Source organism: Myodes glareolus, chromosome 12 (assembly GCF_982192425.1).
Source record: "Myodes glareolus chromosome 12, mMyoGla1.1, whole genome shotgun sequence".
NCBI classification, from domain to species: domain Eukaryota; kingdom Metazoa; phylum Chordata; class Mammalia; order Rodentia; family Cricetidae; genus Myodes; species Myodes glareolus.
In genome coordinates, this window is record NC_142037.1 from 22,722,761 (window position 1) to 22,736,443 (window position 13,683).

The 13,683-nt window shown below is 43.2% G+C and overlaps 1 protein-coding gene across 5 annotated transcripts in view; it reads right to left on the reverse strand.

Moving 5' to 3' along the window:
* The window catches only part of Zdhhc20 (zDHHC palmitoyltransferase 20), a 60,121-nt gene that overhangs the window by 25,960 nt on the left and 20,478 nt on the right, over positions 1-13,683 (reverse strand). For all 5 annotated transcript variants that reach the window (XR_015739447.1, XM_087912127.1, XM_087912126.1 and 2 more), the window contains exon 5: positions 4,564-4,684. Coding sequence is in view for 4 of the 5 variants with exons in the window: in XM_087912127.1 (XP_087768253.1) it covers positions 4,564-4,684 (121 nt within the window). In the remaining variant the exon portion in view is untranslated. The remainder of the gene's footprint in view (positions 1-4,563; positions 4,685-13,683) is intronic.

The window sequence follows — 13,683 nt, forward strand, 5'->3', positions numbered from 1 at the left end:
GAAATCATGTCTAAAGAAGGGACAGAGGGAGGGAGGAAGAAAGAAAACTGTACTTAGCACATGAGCAGATAAAGGTGTATAGATGCAAACAAAGGAAACTTATTCCTTGTACAGAGCAACCAAAAAAAGGGACAGTGTCACAGAAACAGAGTAAGGTACAGATGTGGTGTTGTTTCATTTGTTCAATGAATACTTCTGAGTTTCTACGAATGATAAATACTGCCCCTTTCTAGAAATAAAGGTGAACACTAATGCTAGCACTCCTGAGGCATAAAGGCAGATTTCTGAGTTCGAAGTCAGTCTGGTCTACAGAGAGAGTTCCAGGACAGCCAGGGATACATAAAGAACCCTGTGTCAAAACAAAACAAAAAACAAAACAAACAAAAAAGGATGTAGCTATGAACCTGCTGTTTTGAAAATTACACACTGTCCAAATTTTGCAAAACTTGGGAATTCTTAAACCCATTGAAAGTATGGACCAGGGTTAAAAACATCTAATATGCAGAACTACAACTACTATTATAAACTAGTCATTTCAAAATTCTTCATAAAATAAAAAGGACTGCTTAAAATTAGCTGTCACTCTTGGGAAATGAGTTCTGCCGAGATGCACACTGAGTGCCGTCTACCTCATCCCATGCATTTCTACAGACCCAGAGAACAGACAACTGCAGCAGGACAGGAGGCAGCGGACGGAAGGGTTCTCATCCTTCTGGCTAAGAATGAAGAAAACCTCACCAACAACATGAACCATGGTACAGTCAAACTGCGTGCTCTGATCTCCGGGCTGTGCACAGTAAGAGTTCCTTTGGCTTTCTGAACTGCTTCTATCTTTTCAATCTGAAATCTGTACAATGTACCTTATAACTCACATAGTAGTCTCATTTACCAAAAAAAAAAACAAAAAAAAAACAACCTTTACTTAATCTCTTAAGCGTTTTTAAACAATGTAACTTCAAAACCCAGCCTTTGTTAAGACAGAAAAGTAAGCCCACAACCACTCCTGTGGGCACAGCCACCTTTCTCCTAAGTCGGCAACCTCTCGAGCACTAGAGTATCAATAAAAAAACTTTTTAGAAGAGTTTGTTTTTAATTAGGTATGTAAGTGTTGTGTTTCCGTGAGTATGTGCATGTGGGCGCAGGTGCCTGTGGTGGCTAGAAGAGGGTGTTGGTTTCCCCTGGAGCTGGTTACAGGTGGTTATGAGCCACATGATGTGGATACTGGAACCAAACTCCAGTCCTTCACAAGAGTAAAAAGAATGCTGAACCTATCGATCAGCCATCTCTAAAGCCTGTAAAACTTTTTCTTAATGAACTCCAACTCTGCTTCATACTGACTCCTTCTGAAATGCTGTGATAGGTGTCACAAATCCTGGCTTGACCTTAAAGCCTCTGAAAGAACACTTGGGACTGCACTGCTAGCAGCTCAAGCTGTGGCTTCTGCTGCTGCTGACATAACTTGGGTTTCAAATGTTTAAGTGACTTGTACAGCACTAGTAAAGAAAACATAAGGGTTAAATCTACATTAGATGATTTTTTTGATTTGCTTTTTTTGTTGTTGTTGGGTTTCATCTTTGTTTTGTTTGAGACAAGGTTTCTCAGTGTAGCCCTGGTTATCGTGGAACTCGCTTTATAGACCAGGCTGGTCTCAGAACTCACAGAGATCCGCCTGCCTCTGCCTCCTGAGTGCTGGGATTAACAGTGTATGCCACCACCCCGGTTGCATCAGAGTATCCTATACTTTAATATGCTAACTACATCTTTTATCATGTGTTGCCTGTGTGTAGTATGGTATACATATAGTACACACTCGTGAGGAGACCAGGAGAAAGTCTGTCTTCCACTGCCTTGACATAGGCTCTCCTACTCAGCAGGAAGCTGGTTGTTTTGGCCAGTGCTCTCAGGAAGTGCCTGTCCCCACCCTGCAGGGATACAGGTATTCATTGCAAAGCTGGATTTCTTAAAAAACTGGTTTTTAAATATCTGTTTCTTTGGTTTTTCTTTTCTTTCTGTTTTAAAAAAGACCTATTTATTTATTCTATATACAACATTCTGCCTCCACATATGACTGTAAGCCAGAAGAGAGCATTATAGATGGTTGTGAGCCGCCGAGTGGTTGCTGGGAATTGAACTCAGGACCTCTGGAAGAGCAGCAGTCAGTGCTCTTAACCTCTGAGCCATCTCTCCAGCTCAACCCTGGGATTTTTGTATATGCTCATACAGCGAGCACTCTTCCCCACCAAGTCCTCTCTCCAACCCACCGTCCTGTTCCACACCTTCAAAATCCCAATAACCCCCGTAAAATATAGAAGACAATTAAAACTCTTTTTTCTTTTAAAAATATGACTTCTTAAAGGTTTATTTATTTATTATGTACACAGTGTTCTGCCTGCATATATACCTGCACACCAGAAGAGGGCATCAGATCCCACTATAGATGGGTGTGAGCCACCATGTGGTTGCTGGGAACTGAACTCAGATCCTCTGGAAGAGCAGCCAGTGCTCTTAACCTCTGAGTCATTTCTTCAGCCCCCTTTTCTTTTCTTCCATTCCTTTCTTTAAAAGACAGAGTCTCATGTAACCATGTCCGGCTTAGAACTCACTATGTAAGACCAGAGTCAGGATTGATCCGTAGTCACAAAGGTAAGCTTCCTGTATGTGTGCTGTCACTGACAAGCCCACTGGGTTCTGGAGTTAGAGTACTTGGATTCAAATTCTGTTTTCTCCACATACAGCCTTATGTGATCTTGAACAAGTAATTCAACCTGTGGCAGTAGGGATTCAATCTGACAAACTACCGCCACTCTGAGTCACAGTACACGAACTCTCAGGAGTGGTCACTGTTGGTTTTTCCTGCAGTCTGCTAACATGCTATAAATGAACTAACCATTTGTAACTGCACTCAAATGCCTGCAATGTATCTGATTCCATTCTAGAACTCCAGAGGCCACAGTAGGAGAATCTGAATTCAAGGCCAGTCTGAGCTACACAGCTTAGGCTATGTCACCATGGTCAATTTGGTCAATAACCCCCACCGTGTACTGATTTCTCTGCGGCTTTTCACTGGTGTCCACAGCACTTGGGCTAGTTTTCATTACTGGGACAAAATTATCCCAGAAGGGTCTTACTTTCCCACGTACTCATGGGACTAGGGTATTGTGAGTTTAAATGAGTTATGTGTAGAACTCAGTGCACAGGAACAACTAAGTTGCTACTATTTATAATTTAAACAATTTCTTATAGTAATGTGACCAGCTCAGCGCCTCTAATTCCTCTCTATCAAAGAGTTAAACTTAAGAAAGGAAGCTGCTGTCTCCCTCAGGAGTGCTGTAAAATAATCATCTGCATACTGTGAATATATATTACTCTCACTGAGTAATAAAGAACTGACCTGTCAGTAGCCAGGCAGTAAGTATAGGCAGGGCAGCCAAACTAAGAAAGCTGGGAGGAAGGGCGGAGTCAGTGGGGTACCAGGAGACACGGAGGGAGCAAGACATGCTGGAGAGCAGGTAAAGCCACAAGATATGTGGAAACACATAGATTAATAGAATACAGTTAATTTAAGTGGTAAGAACTAGTTAGAGAAAAGCCTGAGCTATCAGTCGAGCATTTGTAATAAATATATGCCTCAGTGTGTTTATTTGGGAGCTGCTGACAGGACAGAAACTTCTACCTACATAGAGCAGCAGTATCTCGGAGGAAACAGGCAGGGTGGAACTAGGCAAATGAACTGTTCTAGTTAGGTTTCCATTGCTGTGATAAAGCACCATGACCAAAAGCAAGTTGGTGAGGAAGGGTTTATTTGGCTTATATTCCACATCACAGTCCATCACTGAAGAAAGTCAGAACAGGAGCTCCAACAGAGCAGGAACCTGGAGGCAGAAGCTGATGCAGAGGCCATGGAGGATGCCGCTTACTGACTTGCTCAGCCTGCTTTCTTATAGAACCCAGGACCACAACCCAGCACGACCCCACCCACAATGGGTTGGGTCTTCATCCATCAATGGCAAATTAAGAAAATGCTCAACAGGCTGGCCCACAGCCCCTTCTTATGGAGGCATTTTCTCAACTGAGGCGCTCTCCTTGCTGAGGATTCTTGCTTGTGCCATGTTTACATAAAACGAGCCAGCACATAGTTCACAGTCCATGGCCTTACAAAATCTTTAATTTGATCAATTTCTTCCCCGCTGTCTTTAATTCTCCCATTTTTCCATACATTCTCGAGTTCTTTTTATTATTCAGGACATAGAATAGATAAATTCAAAGCAGAATTTTCTGATGATAGTGTTCTGGGAACAGTACTTGAAAACTTTAGCCAAAAAGGCTGAGTGTTAGAGGAAGGCAGACAACAAGACAAACTGAACCCAGATTCACAAGAGTGAAGCCCTCTAACAACCTGCATCAATACAGGTAAGCATCCATTTACATCTGAAATATTGCATAAATACATTAAACAGGAGCCTGTGATCCTGGCATCACATCCATGGTTTAGTCACACCAAGCAGATCTATCAGGACAGAGACATTTAAAACTCCTTTGCCAAGTTCAGCCGATTTCTCTTACCTTTTGAAGCTGATGTGGTGTAGACAGGCAAGTCTCTTGCGGCTCTTCTTAAAATGTCTTGCTGTCTTTCCTGGCTGAACTCCTTCTCATAACGTTCTTTTTCCAAGTTTGACAAATAGAACTAGACAGAGAGAGATAACTACTAAATCCGGAATTCTTAGTTAGTGTGCTGAGAAAAAGCTTTATCTAAAATAGGGGGAGTCTCATGAAGCAGAACAAAACTTGGTTCCAACTTAACTTTATGTACATTTTAACAAAAACTGCACAGACTAAAGAGTTAGGCTGGGTGGTGGTGCCACATGACTCAATCCCAGCATTGGGGAAGCAGGGGCAGGCGGAGCTCTATGAGTTCCAAGGCCAGTCTGGTCTACAAAGAGAGTTTTAAGACAGCCAGGGCTCCACAGAGAAACCCTGCCTTGGGGGAAAAAAGTGTTAGTACTTCCTAGTAACAACGGGATAGGGCAGGAAATCCACTATTTTTGCACCTTTGCCTTTTACAAATGAAATTAAAATCTCTGATAAAAAATAGTTTAACACAACCATTCATTCAGTAAACAAAAAAACTGGGGGCTGGGAAATATGGCTCAGTGGAAGAATGACTGCCTAGCGACACCAAATTATTTTTCTTTTTTTATAATTTACTATTAACTAGGTATAATGCCTCATGCCAGCAATCCTAGTACTTGGAAGGCAGCAAAAGGATTGCCATAGTAAATACCTCGGCTGCAAAGTCTGGCAAAAGAAAATTATGTAACGATAGATAAAATTAAAATAAACATATATATAAGTAAATATTAAATATCTGTAAGTGACCTAAGTACGTAAAGTAAAAGTTACTGCCAAGTGTTTTTCTTCTCCACTTGCACGTTTATGATGGTTTATGTATGTGTTCACAGTGGGTATATGTACATGTATGCTAATGCTGTATTCATACGTGTGTATACGTGTATGTGTGTACATAGAGGTGTCAGAGATCAGTGTTGTGTGTTTTCCTCAATCACTCTATTTTTTGAGTCAGAGTCTCCCTCTCTTTTAGGGGGAGTATTTGGGGAGAACAGGGTTTCTCTGTGTAACTCACTTTGTAGAGCAGGCTGGCCTCAAACTCAGAGATCTACCTGCCTCTGCCTCGGAGCACTGGGACTAAAGGCGTGTGCCACCCTGCCTTCTCCCTAGACCCCTTCCTCCCACACTCTTTTTTGTTTTGTTTTTGGGACAGGATTTCTTCTGCGTATCCCTGTCTGTTCTGGAACTCACTCTGTAGACTAGACTGGCTCCGAACTCAGAGATCCGCCTGCTTCTGCCTCCTGAGTGCTGGGATTAAAGGTGTGCGCCACCATGCCCTGCTCCCTCCACTCTCAGTCTCTTTCCAGTTCTCCCTGAGTCTCGGAAGCAGTGATACAGACGCCCCACTTAAGGCTGAGCACTCAGCAAACTATTTCTAGTGCTCTGAACAGTTCTGTGTCTCTGCAGTAACGCTGCCACCTCTACGAAAAGAAGCTTCTCTGCTCGGGTGAGAGGGAGATCCCTGGCAACAAGTCCCACGTTTTGGGATTCCTTTCTAAATGCCTAAATGACATCGAAAGTCACTCGTTCATACTTTCCATTGTTTTAAACCTTATTTTTTTTCTTCTAATTACGTGTAGGTATATGCCTTCACGTGGGGATATGAGCGTTAGTGTAGGTGCTAGCAGAGACCGGAGATGCTGGATCTCTGGAGCTGGAATTAGTCCTTTGGAGCCACTATCTGTCCTGGTGCTGAGCACTGAACTCAGCCAGGTCCTCTGAGAGCAGTCAGTGCTCCCACCTGCTGAGCTACCTCTCCAGCCCCATCATTTTTATTTTTTAAAAGACAACCAACTGTGCTATTCTCTCCAGAATTACCAGGGTTCATCATCTCATCGATAACTTCCTTTCCTCAACAAAATATTCCTTTCAGAGGTGTTTCCGGCTGGTTTTTATGGGGGGGGGGTAGTTGTTCATATAATATATCATATTCTTTCCCCTCCCAACTCCTAGATCCTCCCCACCTCTCTACAACTTTATGTTCTTCCTCTCTCTCCAAAACGAACAAAAACCAAAGAAAAAATCAAAACAAACTAAAACAACAAAACACACAAAAACATCATGAAATCCTCTAGTTTATTAGGGTTGAGCTATGCAGCTGGCCTGGAACCAGCTACTTACCCCAGGCTGGCCTTGAATGTTCTCTCTCCTCTGCATTCCCAGTGCTGGGATTACAGGCCACGAAGGCCACCTGGGTTAATTTCAGAAACATTTTCCCTACCAAATAAGAATTTAGTTTCTCTTCTTTTTAAGTCCTTCCATCTTCTAGGACTTCTTGTAACTAGGCATTTCTGTATTTTTAATCAAGTCTATTTCACAGATTTGCTTTTTAAAACTAAGAGTAAGTTAGACTTGTTTTTTAAATGTTTCGTATTTTAACAACACTGACTCTCCACTTTTGCTCGTGTTTTCCTAAGGAATTATTACCTAGACTTTCACACAGTCGCACTTAAAAACACTGATGTGTGCTAACTCAAACAGGAAGCTGCCCCACTGTCGCATACACTATTCTGTATCTTAAGTAAGGCAACAGCTTGTGACTCTAGAAAGTCAGGGGTTCCAGACTGCAGCATTACTGGCAGAGAGGTGGTCTGTATTCCTGGCTCTTCTTCTGTGTCAACCACTAAGGTAAATGCTCTAGCTTCTTCCGAGTGCTATCACCAACTGCTGACGAGATGTCAACAAGCCCAGCACCCGGATGCTAACGCCGCCGTCCTAGTTCTCCAGCCCTGCTTCCCCACAGTGAACGCAGAAAGAGCAGTCAGACAGATGCACACTGTCATAAGGTGAACGTCTGCACAAACTTTCCTCAGCCTCACAGACAGCTGAACATTTTCAGAAAGAAAGATAAAATCTCATGGTATGATGTTCAATAAATATTTAGCAGAGAATCTGGTCAGAAATCTGCAACCCCTCTGGGCTGAGACATCTAGCCTGTAGCAGTATTTCAGACCTTGGCTTGATTGCACGTTTACCCATCTTTACCATTACTGCAATTCAAAGGTGACTGTGATGGTTTGAATAGGAATGGCCTCCACAGACTCAAGTGTTCGAATGTCTGCCCAAAGGGAGTAGCACTATTAGGAGGTGTGGCCTTGTTGAAGAAAACCCCACTGTGCAGGGGGGCTTTCAGGTCTCACATACACTCACTGTGACACTCTCCCCGCTACATGTGGATCAACACATAGAACTCTCAGCTTCTTCTGCAACACAATGTCTGCCTGCATGCCACCTGCTATGATGATAATGGAGTAAACCTGTGAAACTGTAAGCCAGCCCCAATTCAATATTTTCCTTTATGAGTTGCTGTGGTCATAGTGTCTCTTCATGTAATAGAAACTCTAAGATAACTATACAACAATGAGAATCTTAAAACAAATTAAAAATTTTCAGATATCAGGGTATACAATATTCAATACTACTGAGTATAATTCAAATTAAATTACAATATGCCATTATTACTTTAATTCGATGTTTAGAAAATTCCACTTAAATATTAGACCAAGGATGGCTCAGCATGCCTTTAGCACACACAAAGTCCTAGGTTCAATCACCAGCAGCAAAATGACTAAGAATAAATGCTTTTAAATTATTATTTTTGTTTTAAAGGGACAGTTTTGCTACATTATTCAGGGTGATCCCAAACTCCTGAATACAAGCAAATCTCCTGACCCAGCTTCCTGTGTAGTCAGACTACAGGCTCACTTCAGAGTCTAACCATAAACATATATTAAAACCCTTTCTCAAAACCAAACAGCTATAACAAGAAAATAAGAGCTAGGCAGTGGGGCTGAAGAGATGGCTGGTTCAGTGATTAAGAACATCTGCTGTTTGTGCAGAGACCCTGAGTGCAGTTCCCAGCACTGGCACGGCAGCTTACAACTGTCCTTAGCTCCAATTCCAGGGTCTCAGCACTTGTCTGACCTCCATTAGCACCAAACACGTGCAGTGCACACTCACACACGCAGGCAGAACACTCTGCATAAAAATAGTGAATATTTAAAGTTAAGCACTGTTTTAAATGACACAGGTCCAAAGACGAATAAAATAGGAGCCGGAGAGATGGCTCAGTGGTTAAAAGCACTGACTGCTCTTTCAGAGGACCTGGGTTCAATTCCCAGCACCTACATGGCAACTCCAGGATCCAACATCCTCACACAGACATATGTGTACATATATATACAGGCAAAACACCAACAAAATAAAAATAATTTTTTAAAAGATGAATAAAAGCAAATATTGATTTCCAAACAAAGAATTATAAAATACAAGTCAGTGCAATCGCACTACAGGTGCTATGCAGCCCAGCAGTGGGCTCTGTGCACTGACTATCTGTACCTGCAAGGAAGGTGCTCACCGGAGCAGTAACAGCAAGACTGTCGTGAAGTAACCGACTACTTTTCTGACAGGACCTGATGCCCACATCCACATTCCTGGTAGTATAAATGCAGATAATACCCACGGCTGGAGGTGGGAGCTGGGTGGGGGTAAGGACATGTCATCGTGATTACTGTTGTTGTCCATCTGTCTTGTAAATGCTTATGTCTGTACCCATGCAGTAGAGCTGCAGTCTCAGCTGTGGCCGGCAGCCTTTTTTGCAGTGGCTGATAGTTAATACTGAGAGACTTATCACTGACCAAAATTTTAAGAGTAAGTTGACTGTTGAGTGGTCAGCTCTAAATACATCTCCTGCATCCCTTCCAAAGCTCAGGAAACACGGGGAAGGAGGCAGCAGAAGTAGCAGGATGGTGTGATATTTTCTGGACATGACACGGCTGTGGTAAAATATTATTTTAAGGTGTGTTACTTTTGTTTATGCTCTGGAACATTTGTTTAATGATGCAAAGATCTGTTTGATTAAATAAGTCACCTGTGGTCAGGAGGCTGAGTCAGCAACTAGCTGATAGGAAGGGGTAGGGAGGAGCCAGGTGAAGAAGGGTTTTTATGGAGGGCGAGAAAAAGCAGAAGGCCACCTTGGGAGGCTGAGGTGAGCGGCTTGCTATTGGGGGTGGTGGAGAGCAGGAGTCTACAAGCACCTTGGAATCTTGAGAATCTTGAGTTCTTTAGAGGGACAGAGATGCAGATAAGTTCCCTTTGTAACTCTGAAAGAGTTGGTGCCCGAGAGAATAGAATATCTTCAGGCTGCAGCTCGGCTCTTGCAGCCTAAGCTCTGCTGGTAGCAGTGGAGCTGCAGTTGCTGACTAGGATGGCCTTAGCATAACAGGCAGCAATAATTAAGAAAGAGGGCAACAACTGGTCCCTGCACTCATAAACTCAGCAGGTATGGTTACCTGCACAAGCCTGAGTCAACATGCCATCACAAATAGGAGGCTCCTAAGGCCTTACCCCAAGCTGAGCTGGCAATTAATGGTACCAGAGAAGGGGGAATCATTTTTATTCAGTGGTGTGGTCACAGGTGAATTGCTCATGTTCCAGTAAATAACACACTCAGGCAGGCCACCCTAATCCAACTCAGTGAACCATAATCACACACATTACGTACACATAGTACGGCATCTATGCTGTCCATCACTGTATGGCATCTCAACGAGAAAAACAATTTTTATACAAAGGAGGGACCTTGTTGGGAAAAAGGGGTTTAGAGGGCTGGGGTAAGATAATGGCGACTGAGTATGATCAAAATACATCATACACATTAATGAAACCAAAGAATTTTTAATCTATGTTAATCGTAATCTTTATTCTTGGAGACAGTAGTATCTAAGCTAGATAAGGGGTGTTTTCCAGAAAGACAAGGGAAAGAATCTTGGCAAGGGAACAATGAGAGTCAACAGGATGTGAGAACAGCCTGGTGCTGCAAGAGCTGGTTCCCCTGCAAAGGCAATGGTGACAAAGGTGCTAAGACTGCTGAGCTCACAGAGCAGAGCTAGCCTATTAGGTTTCACGTGCATGAACATCATCTGTATCTTGCTGTAGACTGGCAATTTCTGTACAATTATAAGCAGGAAACAGTGGTCAGACTCTAGCAGGTCAGGGAATGGCAAACTTGGCTCTGACAGGCCTTGCCCTTCCCCCATTACCTTTGCCTTGCTATTAGATTACATTCCTAAAGATTACATTCCACCATGGCCCATTCTCTTATCTGAGGACTTCTTTCCCGAGGCTGACCAACCAGGGTCCAGCTATCAAAGTTCAGCAATCAAAAGCCTCCTTTTGGCTGCCCTGACTAACATGCCAAATCAAAACAAACCAACTCCTAACAAGGGGTTTCCCTCTCTCCGTTTATGAACTGCCCTTTGCCTATGGACCATGTTGGTCTCCTTTTGTCCCTCCCTCTGGTCTTTCAGTAGTGCCACAGTTTGGATTGGTACAGGGCCGACCTCCCACCCCCCACCCGCCCCCAACGCAGTTTCTCATACACCTTCCGGCACCTGTCTTGCCCAATCAGCATCAGCTAATTGTCGAGTTTCCCTACAGGTGAGTCCAATTTTCATTTTAGAGAAGATAACACTTTGCTGGGCTTGGGGGCTCATACTTACAACCCAGCACTTGGCAGGGCAGGCTGAGGTAGGAGGATCGCCAAGATATAAGGCCAGCTTGGATTACAGAGAGAAACACTGTCCAAAACTAAAAATGACAGAAACAAAACAAGAAAAGCAAGCAGACACCCATCCTAAGGAGATGGACAATGACATCAGCTGTTCCATCTGCAGCTGCCCTTTCAGCAGTCTTTCAGGTTATATAGCCAGGTCTGATTAGGACACCGGTGACACTGCAGTACACAACAGGAAGCTCAGGGGGAGACTGACAAACACCTCAGCTGGGCTCCACTTCTTCCCTGAGCACTGCTGTCTAGCTACCACCTAAAAGGAGATTGTTTCTCCCAGAGTAACTTTTACCAACTTTACTCAATCTTCTAAATTTCTAATTGTTCTGTCATTTGCTCGTTTACCACCTTTGACTTTCACACAAGGACCAGGTGTCTCCTGATGTCCACACAATCTCTAACCCAGCAGATCAGACGCAAGGCTAGAAAGAAATTCCAGCATTATTATAACTCAACTCCACTAAAATAAAAATGTAGTTTTTGCTTTTTAAGCCAATCTGACTCCCTGAGTCCTAACACTTTCACGTCTGACCTAAAAGAGTTCCACAGCAGCAAGCTCACGAGTTCTGTGGCTTCATCTATGCTGCCCATCACCGTACGGCATCTATGCTGTCCATCACCGTACGGCATCTACGCTGCCCATCACCGTACGGCATCTACGCTGCCCATCACCGTACTATCACCGTACGGCATCTATGCTGTCTATCACGGTACGGCATCTATGCTGTCCATCACCGTACGGCATCTATGCTGTCTATCACGGTACGGCATCTATGCTGTCCATCACTGTATGGCATCTCAACGAGAAAAACAATTTTTGGTTTTACTTCTGCTCTCGGCTATCAAAAGACTTAGTTTAGGTGGCTCTTGAAGACTTAAAAATTTATTCAGCATTTATCAAACATCCATGATGTGCCAGATTTTCGGGCGGGGGTAATGTGAAGTACTGAACACAGTGAAAGATCTGTGTCTCAGGGACTCTAAGTTGATAAAGTGAAACATGTCCAAGCACCAGGAGAGCTCTGTACTGTTTGAATGTAACTGGCCCCCATAATCTCAGAGGAAGCAGCATTATTAGGAGGTATTGTTGTGGGATTTCGATCCAATCCATTTAGCCAATGACTTCTGGGGCAAGTCCTAGGGTGTGGTCTTATCTGTGTCTGTGACCCCTCTCCCTCAGGTGGTCAGAGTCAGAGCAAGGAGCAGCTGGTCCCTAGGCAGAACGGAAGAACACGGGCATCTGATCTGTATCGGAGAGTGTTTATCCCTATCTTACACCTACATATATTCTTGAGACCCTTTAACACCACCATGCTCCCACCGTGGTAACAATGGACTGAACCTCTGAAACTATAAGTGAGCCCCCTCAATTAAATGATTTCCTTTTAAGAGTTGCTGTGGTCATGGTGTCTCTTCACAGCAATAGAAACATTAAGATAACGGCAGATCTGATGTACAGTTCTACAGCAGGGCCAGTGGACCAAACTTAGCTGGAAGAGTCTGTGGGGTAGTGAGAATGTATGGTACAATAGGTATAAAAAGCTAAGGACGGTAACATTTAGCAGCCCCATGATGTTAGGCCATTCTTAGAGTACTGTACACGCTTTATGTGTATTTACTATTTATCCAGTCCTTCAGCAATCAATCCCATGTGGGATACTCCATGAAAGAGTGCTATCTATCTTATCTGCCAGAGGAAGCATTAAAGGAAATCTCCAGAGATGCTGCTAGCAAGAGGCAGAGTGGTGTGACCCCAGAACAGACTCTTGAGTGGCAGAGTGGTGTGACCCCAGAACAAACTCTGAGGTGGAGTTCTCGCTGTTCTGATGCTCTACCTATTTCCTGTGTTGGGAACATCTACTTGTTACACAAGCTTAATTCTCTTTTAGCTTTTGTCGTTTTGTACTGAAATAGGGTTCTGTGATGTAAACCTGCCTACCCGTGCTTTTCAAGTGCCAGGATTAAAGGCATGCACCACCATGTCCTATATTTTCAAGACATCACTACTAAGAATCAGTTAATTAGGTATTTTTCAAACTTAAAAGATTACGAATGGATAGAAGTTTATAATGTAACTTTAAGGACTAACCATTACCAATGTTCAAAGAAAATATCTAACAAACAATTAGGTTTGATTTATGGGTTTACTTTCCGAACAGAAAATTGGCAATAGCTTGTATAGCCTTATCTGCTCAAATTCAGCATACGTGTAACTGACAGCAACTCCGATCCCAGAGAGACATGTACAGCCCTACTGTAACCACCCTAGACAACAGGCCTGGTAAACACAATGTTATCCACCACAACAGAATAACAATAGCGAAAATGACCTACAACAACACAGATGAACCCTATAATTAGAATGCTAGAGAAAAGGCAGACACAACATTTATGAGAATGAGAGAAATGAATCTATGTACAAATAAGGCAGAAGAATGATTTCCTATGAGGTGACTGACGACGGGCTGGCAATGTTCTGGTCCCTGAAC